General features: G+C 37.8%; 1 protein-coding gene across 2 annotated transcripts in view; it reads right to left on the reverse strand.

The window, feature by feature from the left end:
- The window catches only part of LOC120860199 (coiled-coil domain-containing protein 171), a 334,015-nt gene that overhangs the window by 262,238 nt on the left and 55,725 nt on the right, over positions 1–16,052 (reverse strand). The window contains exons 1-2 of one of the 2 annotated variants that reach the window (XM_040235974.1): positions 6,595–7,207; positions 5,112–5,204 (exon numbers count right to left, since the gene is read on the reverse strand). In XM_040235974.1, the coding sequence (XP_040091908.1) occupies positions 5,112–5,204; positions 6,595–6,726 (225 nt within the window). In that variant the 5' untranslated portion in view covers positions 6,727–7,207. Of the gene's footprint in view, positions 1–5,111; positions 5,205–6,594; positions 7,208–16,052 lie in introns of those variants that run through there. The other variant, XM_040235975.1, reaches the window with a different exon arrangement.

Consider the following 16,052-nt stretch of genomic DNA (forward strand, 5'->3'; position numbering starts at 1 on the left):
AAGATGATGCTGTGAAAGTGCTGCGCTCCATATGCCAGCAAATTTGGAAAACTCAGCAGTGGCCACAGGACTGGAAACGGTCAGTTTTCATTCCAATCCCAAAGAAAGGCAATGCCAAAGAATGCGCAAACTACCTCACAATTGCACTCATCTCACACAGTAGCAAAGAATTGCTCAAAATTCTCCAAGCTAGGCTTCAAAAGTACATGAACCAAGAACTTTCAGATGTTCAAGCTGGATTTAGAAAAGGCAGAGGAACCAGAGTTCAAAAAACCAACATCCTTTGGATCACAGAAAAGGAAAAAGAATTCCAGAAAAACATCTACTTCTGCTTCATTATACACTAAAGCCTTTGACTGTGTGGATCACAACAAACTGTGGAAAATTCTTAAAGAGATGGGAATACCAGACCACCTGACCTGTCTCCTGAGAAATCTGTATGCAGGTCAAGAAGCAATAGTTAGAACTAGACATGAAACAACAGACTGGTTCAAAATTGGGAAAGGGGTACATCAAAGCTGTATATTGTTACCCTACTTATTTAACTTCTTTGCAGAGTACATCATGTGAAATGCATGGCTGGATGAAGCACAAGCTGCAAACAAGATTGCTGGGAGAGGGGATTTCCCTGGTGGTCCAGTGGCTAAGGCTCCATGCTCCCAATGCAGGGGGGCAGGGGTTCAATTCCTGGTCAGGGAAGTAGATCCCACATGCTGCAACTAAGACCCAACACAGTCAAAGAAATAAATAAAAACAAATGTTATTAAAAAAAAAAAGATTGCTGGGAGAAACATTAATAACCTAAGATATGCAGAGGATACCACCCTTATGGCAGAAAGCAAAGAACTAAAGAGCCTCTTGACGAAAGTGAAAGAGGAGAGTGAAAAAGTTGGCTTAAAACTCAACATTCAGAAAACTAAGATCATGGCATCCAGTCCCATCACTTCATGGCAAACAGATGGGAAAACAATGCAAACAGTGACAGATTTTATTTTCTTGGGCTCCAAAAATCACTGCAGATGGTGACTGCAGCCATGAAATTAAAAGATGCTTGCTCCTTGAAACAAAAGCTCTGGCCAACCCAGACAACACATTAAAAAGCAGAGACATTACTTTGCCAACAAAGGTCTGTCTAGTCAAAGCTATGGTTTTTCCAGTAGTCATGTATGGATGTGAGAGTTGGACCATAAAGAAATCTGAGCGCCGAAGAATTGACGTTTTGAACTGTGGTGTTGGAGAAGACTCTTGAGAGTCCCTTGCATTGCAAGGACATCCAACCACTCAATTCTAAAGGAAATCAATCCTGAATATTCATTGGAAGGACTGATGCTGAAACTGAAACTCCAATACTTTGGCCACCTGATGTGAAGAAACTTACTCATTGGAAAAGACCTGATGCTGAGAAAGATTGAAAGCAGAAAGAGAAGGGGAAGACAGAAGATGAGATGGTTGGATGGCATCACCAACTCAATGGAGATGAGTTTGAGCAAGCTCCAGGAGTTGGTGATAGACAGAGAAGCCTGGTGTGCTGCAGTCCATAGGGTCACAAAGAGTTGGACACTACTAAGCGACTGAACTGACTGATGTCTAAATCCAGTGTTTATAAGTAAAATGACATGTCTAGAATCACAAATGATAAACCAATCGAACTGAAAGAAAAGCAGACAGACAATTCTGAGTCAGCTCTTTCAAATCTGCTTTCTCATTTTTATCATATAATATCTAAACAAATTTAATAACAGAATACTTCAAGCATATTTTTAACTACAGTTTATGATAAGATGGTGATTAATTACAACAACTTAGTTGTCTCATCTGCTTTTAAACTAGTCTGAAATTGAATTTTACCGGATGTACCTCAGAAAGCACTTGTGAATATTTCAGTTCAGTTCAGTTCAGTCGCTCAGTTGTGTCCGACTCTTTGCGACCCCATGAACTACAGCACACCAGGCCTCCCTGTCCATCACCAACTCCTGGAGTTTACCCAAACCCATGTCCACTGTGTCGGTGATGCCATCCAATCATCTCATCCTCTGTTGTCCCCTTCTCCTCCTGCCCTCAATCTTTCCCAGAATCAGGGTCTTTTCAAATAAGTCAGCTCTTCGCATCAGGTGTCCAAAGGACTGGAGTTTCACCTTCAACATCAGACCCTCCAATGAACACCCAGGACTGATCTCCTTTAGAAAGGACTGGTTGGATCACCTTGCAGTCCAAAGGACTCTCAAGAGTTTTCGCCAACACCACATTCAAAAGAATCAATTCTTCGGCACTCAGTTTTCTTCATAGTCCAACTCTCACATCCATACATGACCACAGGAAAAACCATAGCCTTGACTAGACGGACCTTTGTTGGCAAAGTAATGTCTCTGCTTTTGAATATGCTGTCTAGGTTGGTCATAACTTTTCTTCCAAGGAGTAAGCGTCTTTTAATTTCATGGTTGCAGTCACCATCCGCAGTGATTTTGGAGCCCAGAAAAATAAAGTCAGCCACTGCTTCCCCATCTATTTGCTATCAAGTGATGGGACCGGATGCCTTGATCTTAGTTTTCTGAATGAATTTAACTCAGATGACCATTATATCTACCACTGTGGACAGGAATCCCTTAGAAGAAATGGAATAGCCATAACAGTAAGCAAAAGAGTCTGAAATGCAGTACTTGGATGCAATCTCAATAATGACAATATGATCTCTGTTTGTTTCCAAGGCAAACAGTAATCCAAGTGTATGCCCAAACCAGTAACGCTGAAGAAGCTGAAGTTGAATGGTTCTATGAAGACTTACAAGACCTTCTACAATTAACACCCAAAAAAGATGTCCTTTTCATTATAGGGGACTGGAATGCAAAAGTAGGAAATATAAAAACACCTGGAGTAACAGGCAAATTTGGCCTTGGAGTACAGAATTAAGCACGGCAAAGTATAACAGAGTTTTGCCAAGAGAATGCACTGGTCATAGGAAACACCCTCTTCCAACAACACAAGAGAAGACTCTACACATGGACGTCACCAAATGGTCAATACCGAAATCAGATTAATTATATCCTTTGCAGCCAAAGATGGAGAAGCTCTACACAGTCAGCAAAAACAAGACCAGGAGCAGACTGTGGTTCAGATCATGAACTCCTTATTGTCAAATTTAGACTAAAAAAAAAAAAATTCAGACTTAAATTGAAGAAAGTGGGGAATACCACTAGACCATTCAGGTATGACCTAAATTAAATCCCTTATGACTATACGGTGGAAGTGAGAAATAGATTTAAGGGAATAGATATGATAGACAGAGTGCCTGATGAACTATGGACAGAGGTTCGTGACACTGTACAGGAAACAGGGAGCAAGACCATCTCCAAGAAAAAGAAATGCAAAAAAGAAAAATGGCTGTCTGAGGAGGCCTTACAAATAGCTGTAAAAATAACAGAAGCAAAAAGAAAAGGAGAAAAGGAAAGATATACCCATTTGAATGCAGAGTTCCAAAGAATAGCAAGGAGAGATAAGAAAGTCTTCCTCAGCGATCAATGCAAAGAAATAGAGGAAAACAATAGAATGTGAATATTTATAGATATATGATTCAAATATTCATTTTTGGTTTTTTCTAAGCTATACTAAGCTGAGTATCAAATACTAGTTTTTAACTATATGAATGAAAATATACATGTAACAATTTTCATTATAGCTAATAACGATATATAACTGGTTATACAACTATTGAGTCTGAGTGATGGACCGGGAGGCCTGGCGTGCTGCGATTCATGGGGTCACAAAGAGTTGGACGCAACTGAGTGACTGAACTGAACTGATACAACTATTATGAAAAACTTAAATTTGAATTCAATTTCTTACATGAATTAACTTCAGCCTTATTGCTTATTAATACTATTTTGAGGAATTCAATCATTTTTTCTAAAAAAAAAAAAGCTTAACGTACATAAATTTGCTTTACATACAGGTGCACTCAAATATATGGGCCTGAGAATTTTGCGAGTAAAAGGCATTTCATTAAAGATAAAAGTAAAAAAAAAATTATAAAATTCTTATGAAATTAGTTGCATCTCACATTAAGACCTGTTTAAATACTAAGATAAAACTGTGCAAATCCTAGTAATTAAATTTTAATACAGGAGAAGAGTCCAAGTCTTTTTTTAAAATCCAAATTAAATGATGGAACTTGGGACTTTTTTAAGATTTATTTTTCTGTGGAACTAATTTTAAAGTCTTTATTGAATTTGTTACAATATTGCTTCTACTTTATGTTTTAGTTTTTTGGCCATGAGGCATGTGGGATCTTAGGTCCCCTACCAAGGATTGAACCTCCACACCCTGCACTGAAAAGGAAAGAAACATCCAGGAAAGTCCCCAGAACTTCGACTTAATGCAACTTTACATAAAACTATTTACAACAAAGTGCAGGTAAGACGTGGTCCATGGCAGTGGTTGACAACCTGCAACTAAAATGCCTTTACTAATCTTCCAAGTTCCTTCTCGTTTTTATAAGCCCTAGGGAAAAGGACACTTTCCTTAAGATGCCTTCATTCAATTCTCCTCTCAGATTTACTCCTTCTCTTTATTATGCTCCCATAGCACTTCAGGATTTCATATTTCTACCTTTATATCAGCATAGAGGTACATAGGATCTCTGGTAATGGAATGTTGAAGTCCCAAAAGGAGCCCATTCACCTTTTATACCTTCAGCTCTCAATATAAAAGTGCATATTTTTAAATGGTTTCAAAAAGAAATCATGCCATGACTGTTGATAAAAAGAACATTCTTATGAGCAAATCTTCCTGTAACAGGCCAGATGGCAAACATATTAGACTTTGCAGACTGTGAGTCTCTGTTGCAACTACTCCACTGTGCCAATGCAGCACGAAAGCCACCCTACACAAGATAAAACTTCACAAGCACACATCATGGGTGAGATTCGGTCTGTGGGGTGTAGAGTGCCAGCTCCTCTCTAATAAAGACTATCATCAACTATAGCTTTATAGTAAATAGAAAAACATGGGTCTCATCAATATGTTACCTGTTCAAAATGCACACCTTAGCTCTCTGAACATAACGTTGTTTTTCCTAGCTTACTAAGATCCACACAAAAATGTTGTTTACACTGTACCTGAATAATTTCAGAATTAAATTTCGATTCCAAATGTGCTGCTCTTTCTGCTTCAATATTTTCTTCTAATTTCCTCACTCTCAGAGTAGTTGCCTGAAAACATTAAAAGTTTAAACTCATAAACATTGGTATTTAAATTGAATAGAGGCCACTACATTGTAATTAACACTTTAAATTACTATGGCCTCATTTTTTTATTTGCAAGAGTGTAAAAGTCATACTGTAAAAATCATGCTCAGGAAAAATGCTCCAGAGCTTGCCTTCTTTTTCTTCACTAAGTAATACTTTACATATAATACATTGGACATAATGAAAGTGTAGAACTTGGTAAGTTTTGTGTGTGTATATATACTTATTTATTTATTTATTTGTATACCCACAAAATCATTGTCATAATCAAGACAGGAAAATACTTCCATCGCCCCTAAAAGACTCCTTACGTCCCTTGGTCATCTCTTCATCCACGCCCGTGCCACCTCACCCACATCCTCAAGTGCCCAGTGGTCTGCTTTTAGTCACTACAGATCATTTCCTGCTTTCCAGAATTCAGTATAAATTGGATCACAGAGTGTACACTCTTTACTGTCTGGCTTCTTTCTCCTCACAGAATTATTCCCTTCATCCATGTGGCTGCACATATTAACAGTTCACCTTGTGTTGTTAAAGTGCTCCACTGTGTTGATACATCACAACTGGTTTCTCAGTTCACCAACCGACGGACATTTGAATTGTTTCGGGTTTGGGCTGTACAAACCGACCTGCTGTGAACATTTGTGTATAAATCTTTATCTTTTGTTTCTCTGGGGTCCATAGTGAGGGACAGAATGACTGGGTCAGATGGCAGGTGTACATTAATGTTTTATGAAACTGCCAAACTGTTTCGCAAATTGTTTCTAATCTCACCAACACTTGACCATGGTGGCATGGTCATCTTTTGAGTTATCCGGGGGCCAGGGTTAGACATTCAAATAAGAACATAATGGTATCTCATTTTAGTTTCAATTTTCATTTTCCTAATAACTAATGACCCTGAGCATCGTTCTATATGTTTACTTACCATCGGTACATCTTCTCTGTTGAAGTTTCTGCTTAAATCTTTTCCTCATTTTTTAATTGGGCTTTTTTCTCTTATGATTGAATTTTGAGAATTTATTATATATTATATAAGTCATTTGTTGGATATGTGATTTGCAAATATTTACTCCCAAATATTGTCTACAGCTTCTCTTTTTATTCCTTAACGTCAGTGTCTTTCACATAGAAGCTTTCATTGTGACAAAGTCTAACTTATTAGTTAGGGCTGTGCGACTAGGCTATGGGACCACCATGCTGCACATGTCTCAGGATAATACTAGTAAAGAAGAGCCACATCTAGGATTCTATCAAATACAGACAGTTCATCAGTGACAGAGAAAGACTACTAATTTAATTTCCTTACTTAGATAAAATTTGGGCTAGAAAGGTCTGTATTTATTGTACTTACTCTATCATTTAGCCTTAGCTGAAGGTTTTTTAAATGCTCGGCTTGATTAATTTGATTCTTCCTCTTTTCTCCTGTCTTTTCTTTTTCTGCACATAGACAGAGCTGGTAATATATCACAACCAGAAAGGACATACATAAAAATAGGATAATCTAAAAACTAATCAAGCAGTCTGTGGAGAAGAAATGACTATACTTTTCTTTGAGCAAAGCATATTCCCATAATGTCTGCTACAGTTCAGAATCTAAACACAAAAAGATGAAAAAAGAAACAAAAACCCAAGTGCCCATCAACTGATGAGTGGACAAACAAAACATGGTATATCCACACAATAGAATATCACTTGGCCATTAAAAAGGAACTACGTACCAACACATGCCACAGCAGAGATTAACCTTGAAAACGTATGTTAAGTGAAAGATACCAGATACAACAGACTACATATTAAATAACATCATTTATATGAAATGGCCAGAATAAGCAAACCAGGAAATCCATGGAGACAGAAAGCTGTTTCCAGTAGCTGGAGACATGGGAAGGGAGGAATAAGCACTGACTGCTAATGGGCATAAAGTTTCATACTGGAGTGATAAGGATACTCTGGAGCCAGACGGCAGTAATGGTTTCATAACTCTGAGTTGCATACTTTAAAAAGGTGTAGTCAAAAAAAAAAAAAAAGGTGTAGTCAATGAAACATAAATTATATTTCAATGAAAAAATAAAAGAATCCTTAAGTGCAAGAACTAGTGACATTTCAAAGAAGTGACAGCCATCTATGTCCAACTTCTTGATTTCTGTAAAAGAGTTCCTTTCAATGCTGACTTTGAACCCTTAGAACAAGGAATCTCCACTGCTTGTTTGTATAAAGCATGGTATATACCAGAGCAGAAAGATTCTTATGGCTAGACAGATTAAAATCAGTATTATCCTAGGTTGGGCCAACACTAGTAAAAAAAAAAAAAAAATTCTTTTAATGTAATGCCACAAGATGAAGTTCCTGTCCTTGAAGAACTAAAGCCAACTTTCTGAATATTCAAAATAGTTGTGTTAGGTTCTGCAAGCCAGAAGAAGTCTAACAAGTGTCAAGGAAATAATCCACAGACATTGAGAATAGAGATCAAAACAGGCAAAAAGCTAGCAGAGGGCAAATAGAAGAACCAGACTAATAATATTAAAATATTTATATTTTATATTTCATATTCAAAAGGCATCCACATAATTTTATCAAGTGTTATATTTTATTAAAATGCAGACTATTCAGTGTTTCCATGATAAGAGTCAACAAGTCTTCACTTTTCATGTACTATTGTCATATTAATTTACCTGATTTTACTCCAAAAGTCAATTGGAGAAGGCAATGGCAACCCACTCCAGTATTCTTGCCTGGAGAATCCCGGGGACAGCAGAGCCTGGCGAGCTACAGCCCACGGGGTCACAAAGAGTCGGACACGACTGAGTGACTAACACATACACACACACTCCAAAAGTCAGTAGGATTTTTTTTCTACCTAAACCAAAATCACACAGGTTGAAATAATAAACCACAGATCACATTTCATACTTTCCTATTTTAAATGAAACACGCAGAAGAAAAATTTATAAACTGTTTATTATTACTAAAACAATCAGTAAAGACAGCAAAAAAATCTTCATATCTTTAAACAAATTTCTTCACAAAGTGCATTTTGTTGACAGACATAATTAAAATGTTAGTCCCTCAGTCATGTCTCACTCTTTGCCAGTCCATGGACTGTAGCCTGCCAGTCTCCTCTATCTACTGAATTCTCCAGGCAGGAATACTGGGGTGGGTAGCCATTCCCTTCTAACAAATTTTTTTTTTATTCTAGTCTGGTGAATTAATTCTTATATCCAGCAGAGGGTGCTAGAGGAACATCAACTTGCTGTTCACAAATATTTTTCTCCAGTATCACCTACAGAACTAACATAACAATCATAATCTGACTCCCATTAGTCTCCCATCCTAATATAATCAGCAAAGCAAGAGAAGAAAGAATAATAGAATTCAGATCAAAGTACAAAATCCAACACAAATTCATATACGCCACCAGCAAATTTAACTATATAGAAGTTTGCTTGTAGTACAAAGATTATACTATATACTGTCTGTTCCCTAATACTATGAACATTGGAGTTCTTCATGTGACAAAAAATGATCACATATTTTATTATTTATTAGCTGGTTGTCACATCCTTTCTGACTTCAATATACTGCCAAGAGATTTTTACTCCAGTAAATTCTACTATTCATTGTACCCAATTTTTTTTAATTTTATGATTTATATCGCATTAATCAAATAATGGAAAAGGTCAGTTTTCATTCCAATCCCAAAGAAAGGCAATGCCAAAGAATGCTCAAACTACCGCACAATTGCACTCATCTCACACGCTAGTAAAGAAATGCTCAAAATTCTCCAAGCCAGGCTTCAGCAATACATGAACCGTGAACTTCCAGATGTTCAAGCTGGTTTTAGAAAAGGCAGAGGAACCAGAGATCAAATTGTCAACATCTGCTGGATCATGGTAAAAGCAAAAGAGTTCCAGAAAAACATCTACTTCTGCTTTATTGACTATGCCAAAGCCTTTGACTGTGTGGATCACAATAAACTGTGGAAAATTCTGAAAGAGATGGGAATACCAGACCACCTGACCTGCCTCTTGAGAAACCTATATGCAGGTCAGGAAGCAACAGTTAGAACTGGACATGGAACAACAGACTGGTTCCAAATAGGAAAAGGAGTACATCAAGGTTGTATATTGTCACCCTGTTTATTGAACTTCTATGCAGAGTACATCATGAGAAACACTGGGCTGGAAGAAGCACAAGCTGGAATCAAGATTGCTGGGGAAAATATCGATAACCTCAGATATGCAGATGACACCACCCTTATGGCAGAAAGTGAAGAGGAACTAAAAAGCCTCTTGATGAAAGTGAAAGAGGAGAGTGAAAAAGTTGGCTTAAAACTCAACATTCAGAAAACGAAGATCATGGCATCTGGTCCCATCACTTCATGGGAATAGATGGGGAAACAGTGGAAACAGTGTCAGACTTTATTTTGGGGGGGCTCCAAAATCACTGCAGATGGTGACTGCAGCCATGATATTAAAAGACACTTACTCCTTGGGAGGAAAGTTATGACCAACCTAGACAGCATATGAAAAAGCAGAGACGTTACTTTGTCAACAAAGGTCCGTCTAGTCAAGGCTATGGTTTTTCCAGTGGTCATGTATGGATATGAGAGTTGGACTGTGAAGAAAGCTGAGTGCCGAAGAATTGATGCTTTTGAGCTGTGGTGTTGGAGAAGACTCTTGAGAGTCCCTTGGACTGCAAGGAGAACCAACCAGTCCATTCTAAAGATCAGTCCTGGGTGTTCTTTGGAAGGACTGATGCTGAAGGTAAAACTCCAATACTCTGGCCACCTCATGCGAAGAGTTGACTCATTAGAAAAGACTCTGATGCTGGGAGGGATTGGGGGCAGGAGAAGGGGACGACAGACGATGAGATGGCTGGATGGCATCACCAACTCGATGGAAGTGAGTTTGAGTGAACTCCGGGTGTTGGTGATGGACAGGGAGGCCTGGCGTGCTGTAGTTCATGGGGTCGCAAAGAGTCGGACAGGACTGAGCGACTGAACTGAACTGAACTCACAATAAGCCCAATTAGATAGTCTGCTCCACTTAAGAAAAGTGAGCATTCATTCTTTGAATAAGGTAACATACACAGAAAACAGCATTCTATGATAACACAGGACATGAGCCAATTCCAGTTCAGCAGCAGAACTAACCAAACACATCCAGTCCATATTTGTTCCCCACATCACATCTGCTCCTACGGCTTCCACAGGCCTGCTCCAAAGTTTCACAAAAGTTATGAAAACATGCATACAATGAATTTGCTGAGAGACTGGGCAAAAACAGTTCCTACTATTATACATTCTTGCCTCCTCAAGTATACCCAGCCTGGAGGATTATATATGAACTTAAAGGGATCAATCAAGCAGAAAAACCTTCATATATGACATGCAGTCTATTAAAACAGACATCAAGAAAAAATAAGGGAGGAAATATCACACAAGTACCACTCATCAGAGATTTTTCAGTAGTGTGCTATACAGTACTGATTCCAAAAAAACCAGTGTACAAAATTTACCCCAGAATGTCAATAGCTGTATAAACAGAAAATAGTTGTTTATTTAACTTTTGTTTCCGATTTTATCACCTGATACTTTTCATTAATGAATACTTCTAGAAGTAACCAATATAGTAATAATCCATCTTCAAGAAGATGATTCCAATGGGTTGATTAATTCTATAATGGTTACTTTAAAGGTAAGTATATATATTATATTTTAGTGGTTGTAAATAATATATATGTGTGTGTTAACAATTAAGTATAATACTACCTGTGTGGGGAAAAGCAAGACTAGTTGCTATACTTGGAGTCCTTAAACTGAAGATCTCAAAGTATTTCATGTTATCAAAAAAGATATCTTAAAAAGTCAAAATCTCGAAGGAACAGAATTTACGAGCCACAGATTCTGATCAGCAGCGTAATAAATTAATTTAGCATCTTTAAAATCATCTTTACTTTAAAATTTCCAGTTTTAAAAATCCATTATGAACATAGATACAAATATGTATAATACTTACAAGCACAACAGATAACCCAGGTGATTTCATTACTTATCATTTATAGTTGGTAATCAACACAAATAAGTATTTAAAAACCATGTCTACAAACACATGATGCCTTTAAAAATATGATTCATATAAGGTTCTTTTCATGAACAATACAAAAGGTGCGATCCACTTTCCTTTTTCACTTGAGTATAGTATATGTATAAAGAAAAAAGTTACACTCTACCTTTCTTTACCATAATACAGAATATGACTGACAGGAGCAATTCAGAATTTATTTGCAAACACTGCTCTCTCTCCTCTATAATCTTCATGAAATTCTTCAGTTCTCTCAAAACTAGGTTTGCATCTTCTCTCTTCTCTTTTCTTATTGAGTTAAGCTTATTTCCCATGATAAAAAAAAAAAAAAACCTCCCTTAGTTGTAAAGAGATTTATAAAAGCTACGGATATTTCTTTTTCCAGTTCACTTTTCCCTTGGTTCTCTGGTACCCAGCACCACATTCAGAAAATTGGACTGGGAGTTTGTTTTGTTTTGTTTTGTTTAATCTAAGAAACCATTGATCCATGTTAAGAAGATTAAGCCACATATATATAAACTTCTTTAGCCCAGGCACATAAAAAAAAATCACCTTTTCATGAAATGTAACTGCTAAAGCTTCATTAAAATTTAAATCATTTATTAGGGTAAATGTCTATTATATTAGCTTATTTAGTTTGCTATTACCGACATTAAATAATGTGCTCTATTAAATTAAAATTCCAACAATTTTCTCTTTACTATTATTTGATTTTATATTAATCCTTTTTAAAAAATAACACTGATTCAGTTCAGTTCAGTTCAGTCGCTCAGTCGTGTCCAACTCTTTGCAACTCCATGGACTGCAGCAAGCCAGGGTTCCCTGTCCATCGCCAACTCACAGAGCTTGCTCAAACTCATCTCCATCGAGTTGGTGATGCCATCCAACCACCTCATCTTCTGTCTTCCCCTTCTCCTTCTGCTTTCAATCTTTCTCAGCATCAGGTCTTTTCCAGTGAGTAAGTTTCTTCACATCAGGTGGCCAAAGTATTGCAGTTTCAGCTACAGCATCAGTCCTTCCAATGAATATTCAGGTCTGATTTCCTTTAGGATTGACTGGTTTGATCTCCTTGCAGTCCAAGGGACTTTCAAGAGTCTTCTTCAACACCACAGTTCGAAAGCATCAATTCTTCAGCGCTCAGCTTTCTTTAGAATCCAACTCTCACATCCACACATGACTACTGGAAAAACCACAGCTTTGACTAGATGGACTTTTGTTGGTAAAAGTAACATCTCTGCTTTTTAATGTGCTGTCTAGGTTGGTCATAACTTTTCTTCCAAGGAGCAAGTGTCTTTTAATTTCATGGCTGCAGTTACCATCTGCAGTGATTCTGGAGCCAAAAAAAATAAAGCCTCTCACTCTTTCCACTGTTTCCCCATCAATTTGCCATGAAGTGATGGGAGCAGATGCCATGATCTTCATTTTCTGAATGTTGAGTTTTAAGCCAGCTTTTTCACTCTCCTCTTTTACTTTCATCAAGAGGCTCTTTAGTTCATCTTCATTTTCTGCCATAAGGGTGGTGTCATCTGCATATCTGAGCTTATTGATGTTTCTCCCAGCAATCTTGATTGAGGCTTGTGCTTCATCCAGCCTGGCATTTCACATGATGTACTCTGCATACAAGTTAAATAAACAGGATGACAATATACAGCCTTGATGTACTCCTTTCTCAATGTGGAACCAGTCTGTTGTTCCATGTCCAGTTCTAACTGTGGCTTCTTGACCTGCACACAGATTTCTCAGGAGGTAGGTCAGGTGGTCTGATTCCCGTCTCTTTAAGAATTTTCCACAGTTTGTTGTGATCCACACAGTCAAAGGCTTTGGCGTAGTCAATAAAGCAAAAATAGATGTTTTTCTGGAACTCTCTCGTTTTTTCGATGATCCAGTGGATGTTGGCAATTTGATCTCTGTGTCATACCTAGAATTACTAGTTCTTAATGACTCCATGCACATGTGCTCACTCACACAGTTGTAATAGAATATAAAACTAGCATAAACTGCTCTCTAGAAATTTAACTTCTCTGTAATTATATCATCATCTTGTCAAACAGCCAATATAAAATACCTTCACTTAAATATAAAGCAAAAATCTGTAAGGTCTCTAAACATGAAGAATTATAGATAAGTGAAAGGACTATACTTGTTCGTTTTGGTGGTGTTGTTCAGTCACTCAGTCATGTCTGACTCTTTGTGAGCCCACAGACTGCAGCATGCCAGGCTTCCCTGTCCCTCACTATCTCCCAGAGTTTGCTCAAAATGTCCATTGAGTCAATGATGCCATTCAAATATCTCACCCTCTGTCACACCTTTCTCTTCCTGCCCTCAATTTTTCCCGGCATCAGGGTCTTTTCCAATAAGCTGGCTCTTTGAATCAGTTGTCTAAAGTTTTGGAGCTTCAGCTTGAGCATCAGTCCTTCCAAAGAACATTCAGGGTTGATTTCCTTTAGGACTGACTCATTTGATCTCCTTGCTGTCCAAGGGACTCTCAAGAGTCTTCTCCAGCCCTACAGTTCAAAAGTGTCAATCTTCAGCACTCAGCCTTCTTTATGGTCTGACTCTCTCATCCATAAATGACTGTTGGAAAAACCATAGCTTTGACTATATGGACCTTTGTTGGCAAAGTCCATTTAGAAAATTCTTAAAAATAGAATAAAAATAGACTCTTTGGACACCCTCAAATCTTCAAATTCTCCAAAAGCAGAGACCTGGGATTATCTAAAGAATCCACAGGGTAGCTAAGAAAAATCTCAGTGTAAAACAAGCCTAAAACAGTTTTATATTTACAACATTAATCAGTTTAAAAATGAGACACTGGGGCAAGTAAGCATTTTAGAAGGAAAAAATCAATTCTGAGTTATCCAAAAACAAATCCTAAAGGTTAGGTATTAGATATTTCCTCAATTGAGTCAAAATTGACTTATCAAGAATCTTACCCACAAAAATCACTCTTACCTAGCACTTCTTCATACCTAGAAGAAATTAAAATGTTTTTAGTGATGATCACAGACTTTTATAGCAGCCTAAAGTGACTTCTAAATGATTTTTTTAATTCTAAGTATATTTAGAACTTTAACCCTGTTCTAATTCTTTTCTAATAGGCCATCTACAAACACATATTAAAAATGATTATATAAAATATGATTATACTTTGAGTCTTCTGCCTCAAAAAAGATTTTCAGCACAAAAAACAAGCTAAAAATATCACTTAAAATATAATCTCACTTTCATTTTTTTTTCATTAGCCTTATATAAAATAAGGCCACATGTGGTAATAAGAGTATGAGTAATTTATCTTTGCCAAGTTCATATTTGGCATTAATAATAAGGAACCCATACCCCTATTTTCCTTATTATTAACATCTTACAATCACAGAGCACAAATAACTCATTAAAATGTATAATAGGAAAAAAAAATTTAAAAAAAAATGTATAATAGGTCTGACCCTCAGCTTCAGCGCACCGGGAGTCGGCGCTCCTCCATGAGGATGGGGTGAAAAAGTTTGTTTTGTGGGCGAGATGGCACCTCGGCACCCAGACAATGCTCCCACTGCAACCCTGCCACAGCTGGCCATTGCTTTTCTTCGGTTTCCCTGTCACTGCCCCGGGGCACGAAAGAGCTCTGCTGTCTGGACTGAAAAATGGGGGGCTTACTTGCAAGTGCGAGAGGGGGGTGTCCACTACTGGCTGGAAGTTGGTGCCGGTCCCCAATTTTTTTTTTTTTAATGTATGCTGCTGCCGCTGCTAAGTCGCTTCAGTCGTGTCTGACTCTGTGCGACCCCATAGACGGCAGCCCACTAAGCTCCCCCATCCCTGGGATTCTCTAGGCAAGAATACTGGAGTAGGTTGCCATTTCCTTCTCCAATGCATGAAAGTGAAAAGTCAAAGTGAAGTCGCTCAGTCATGTCTGACTCTTCGCGACCCCATGGACTGCAGCCTACCAGGCTCCTCCGTCCATGGGATTTTCCAGGCAAGAGTACTGGAGAGGGGTATTTTTAATGTATAATGGACCTGAATAGATATTTCCCCAATGATATACAAATGACCAATAAGCACATGAAATGATATTCAACATCGTTAGTAATCAGAGAAATGCAAAGCAAAACCACAAGATACCATTATACATCCGCTAAAGTGGCTACAGTTGGAAATAATGATAATAGCAAGTGTTGGTGAGCATCTGAAGACACTGGAACCCTCATACATCACTGGTGGAAATGAAAAACAGGACTATCACTGTGTAAAACAGTCTGACAGCATCCCCAAAAGTTAAAAATAGTGCTATTGTGTCACCCAGCAGTTCCACTCCAAAGTGAAACCAAAGACACGTCCACACAAAACACTGTACATAAATGTCCATAGAGGCATTATCCATAATAGCCAAAAAGTGAAAACAACGTGCGTGTCTATCTCCTGATGAAAGGATACACAAAATGTGATCTTATACCCATATCGTAATAGAGAGGAATAAAGTGCTGATACGCAACACAACATGGATGAATCCTAACAACATCATGCTAACTGGAAAAACGTACAGAAGACCACATATCACATGATGCTGTTAATATGAAATGTCCAGAACAGGCTACAGAACCAGAGGTAGATTAATGTCCTTTTAGGATGAGAAGCTGGGGGAAGAGGAGAATGAGAACAGACAAATACATAGAAACAGAAGTAGATTAATGTCTTTTTAGGATGAGAGGATAGGGAAGTGGAGAGTGCTCGATCT

The sequence above is a fragment of the Oryx dammah genome, unplaced genomic scaffold (assembly GCF_014754425.2).
Source record: "Oryx dammah isolate SB20612 unplaced genomic scaffold, SCBI_Odam_1.1 HiC_scaffold_11050, whole genome shotgun sequence".
Lineage (NCBI taxonomy): Eukaryota > Metazoa > Chordata > Mammalia > Artiodactyla > Bovidae > Oryx > Oryx dammah.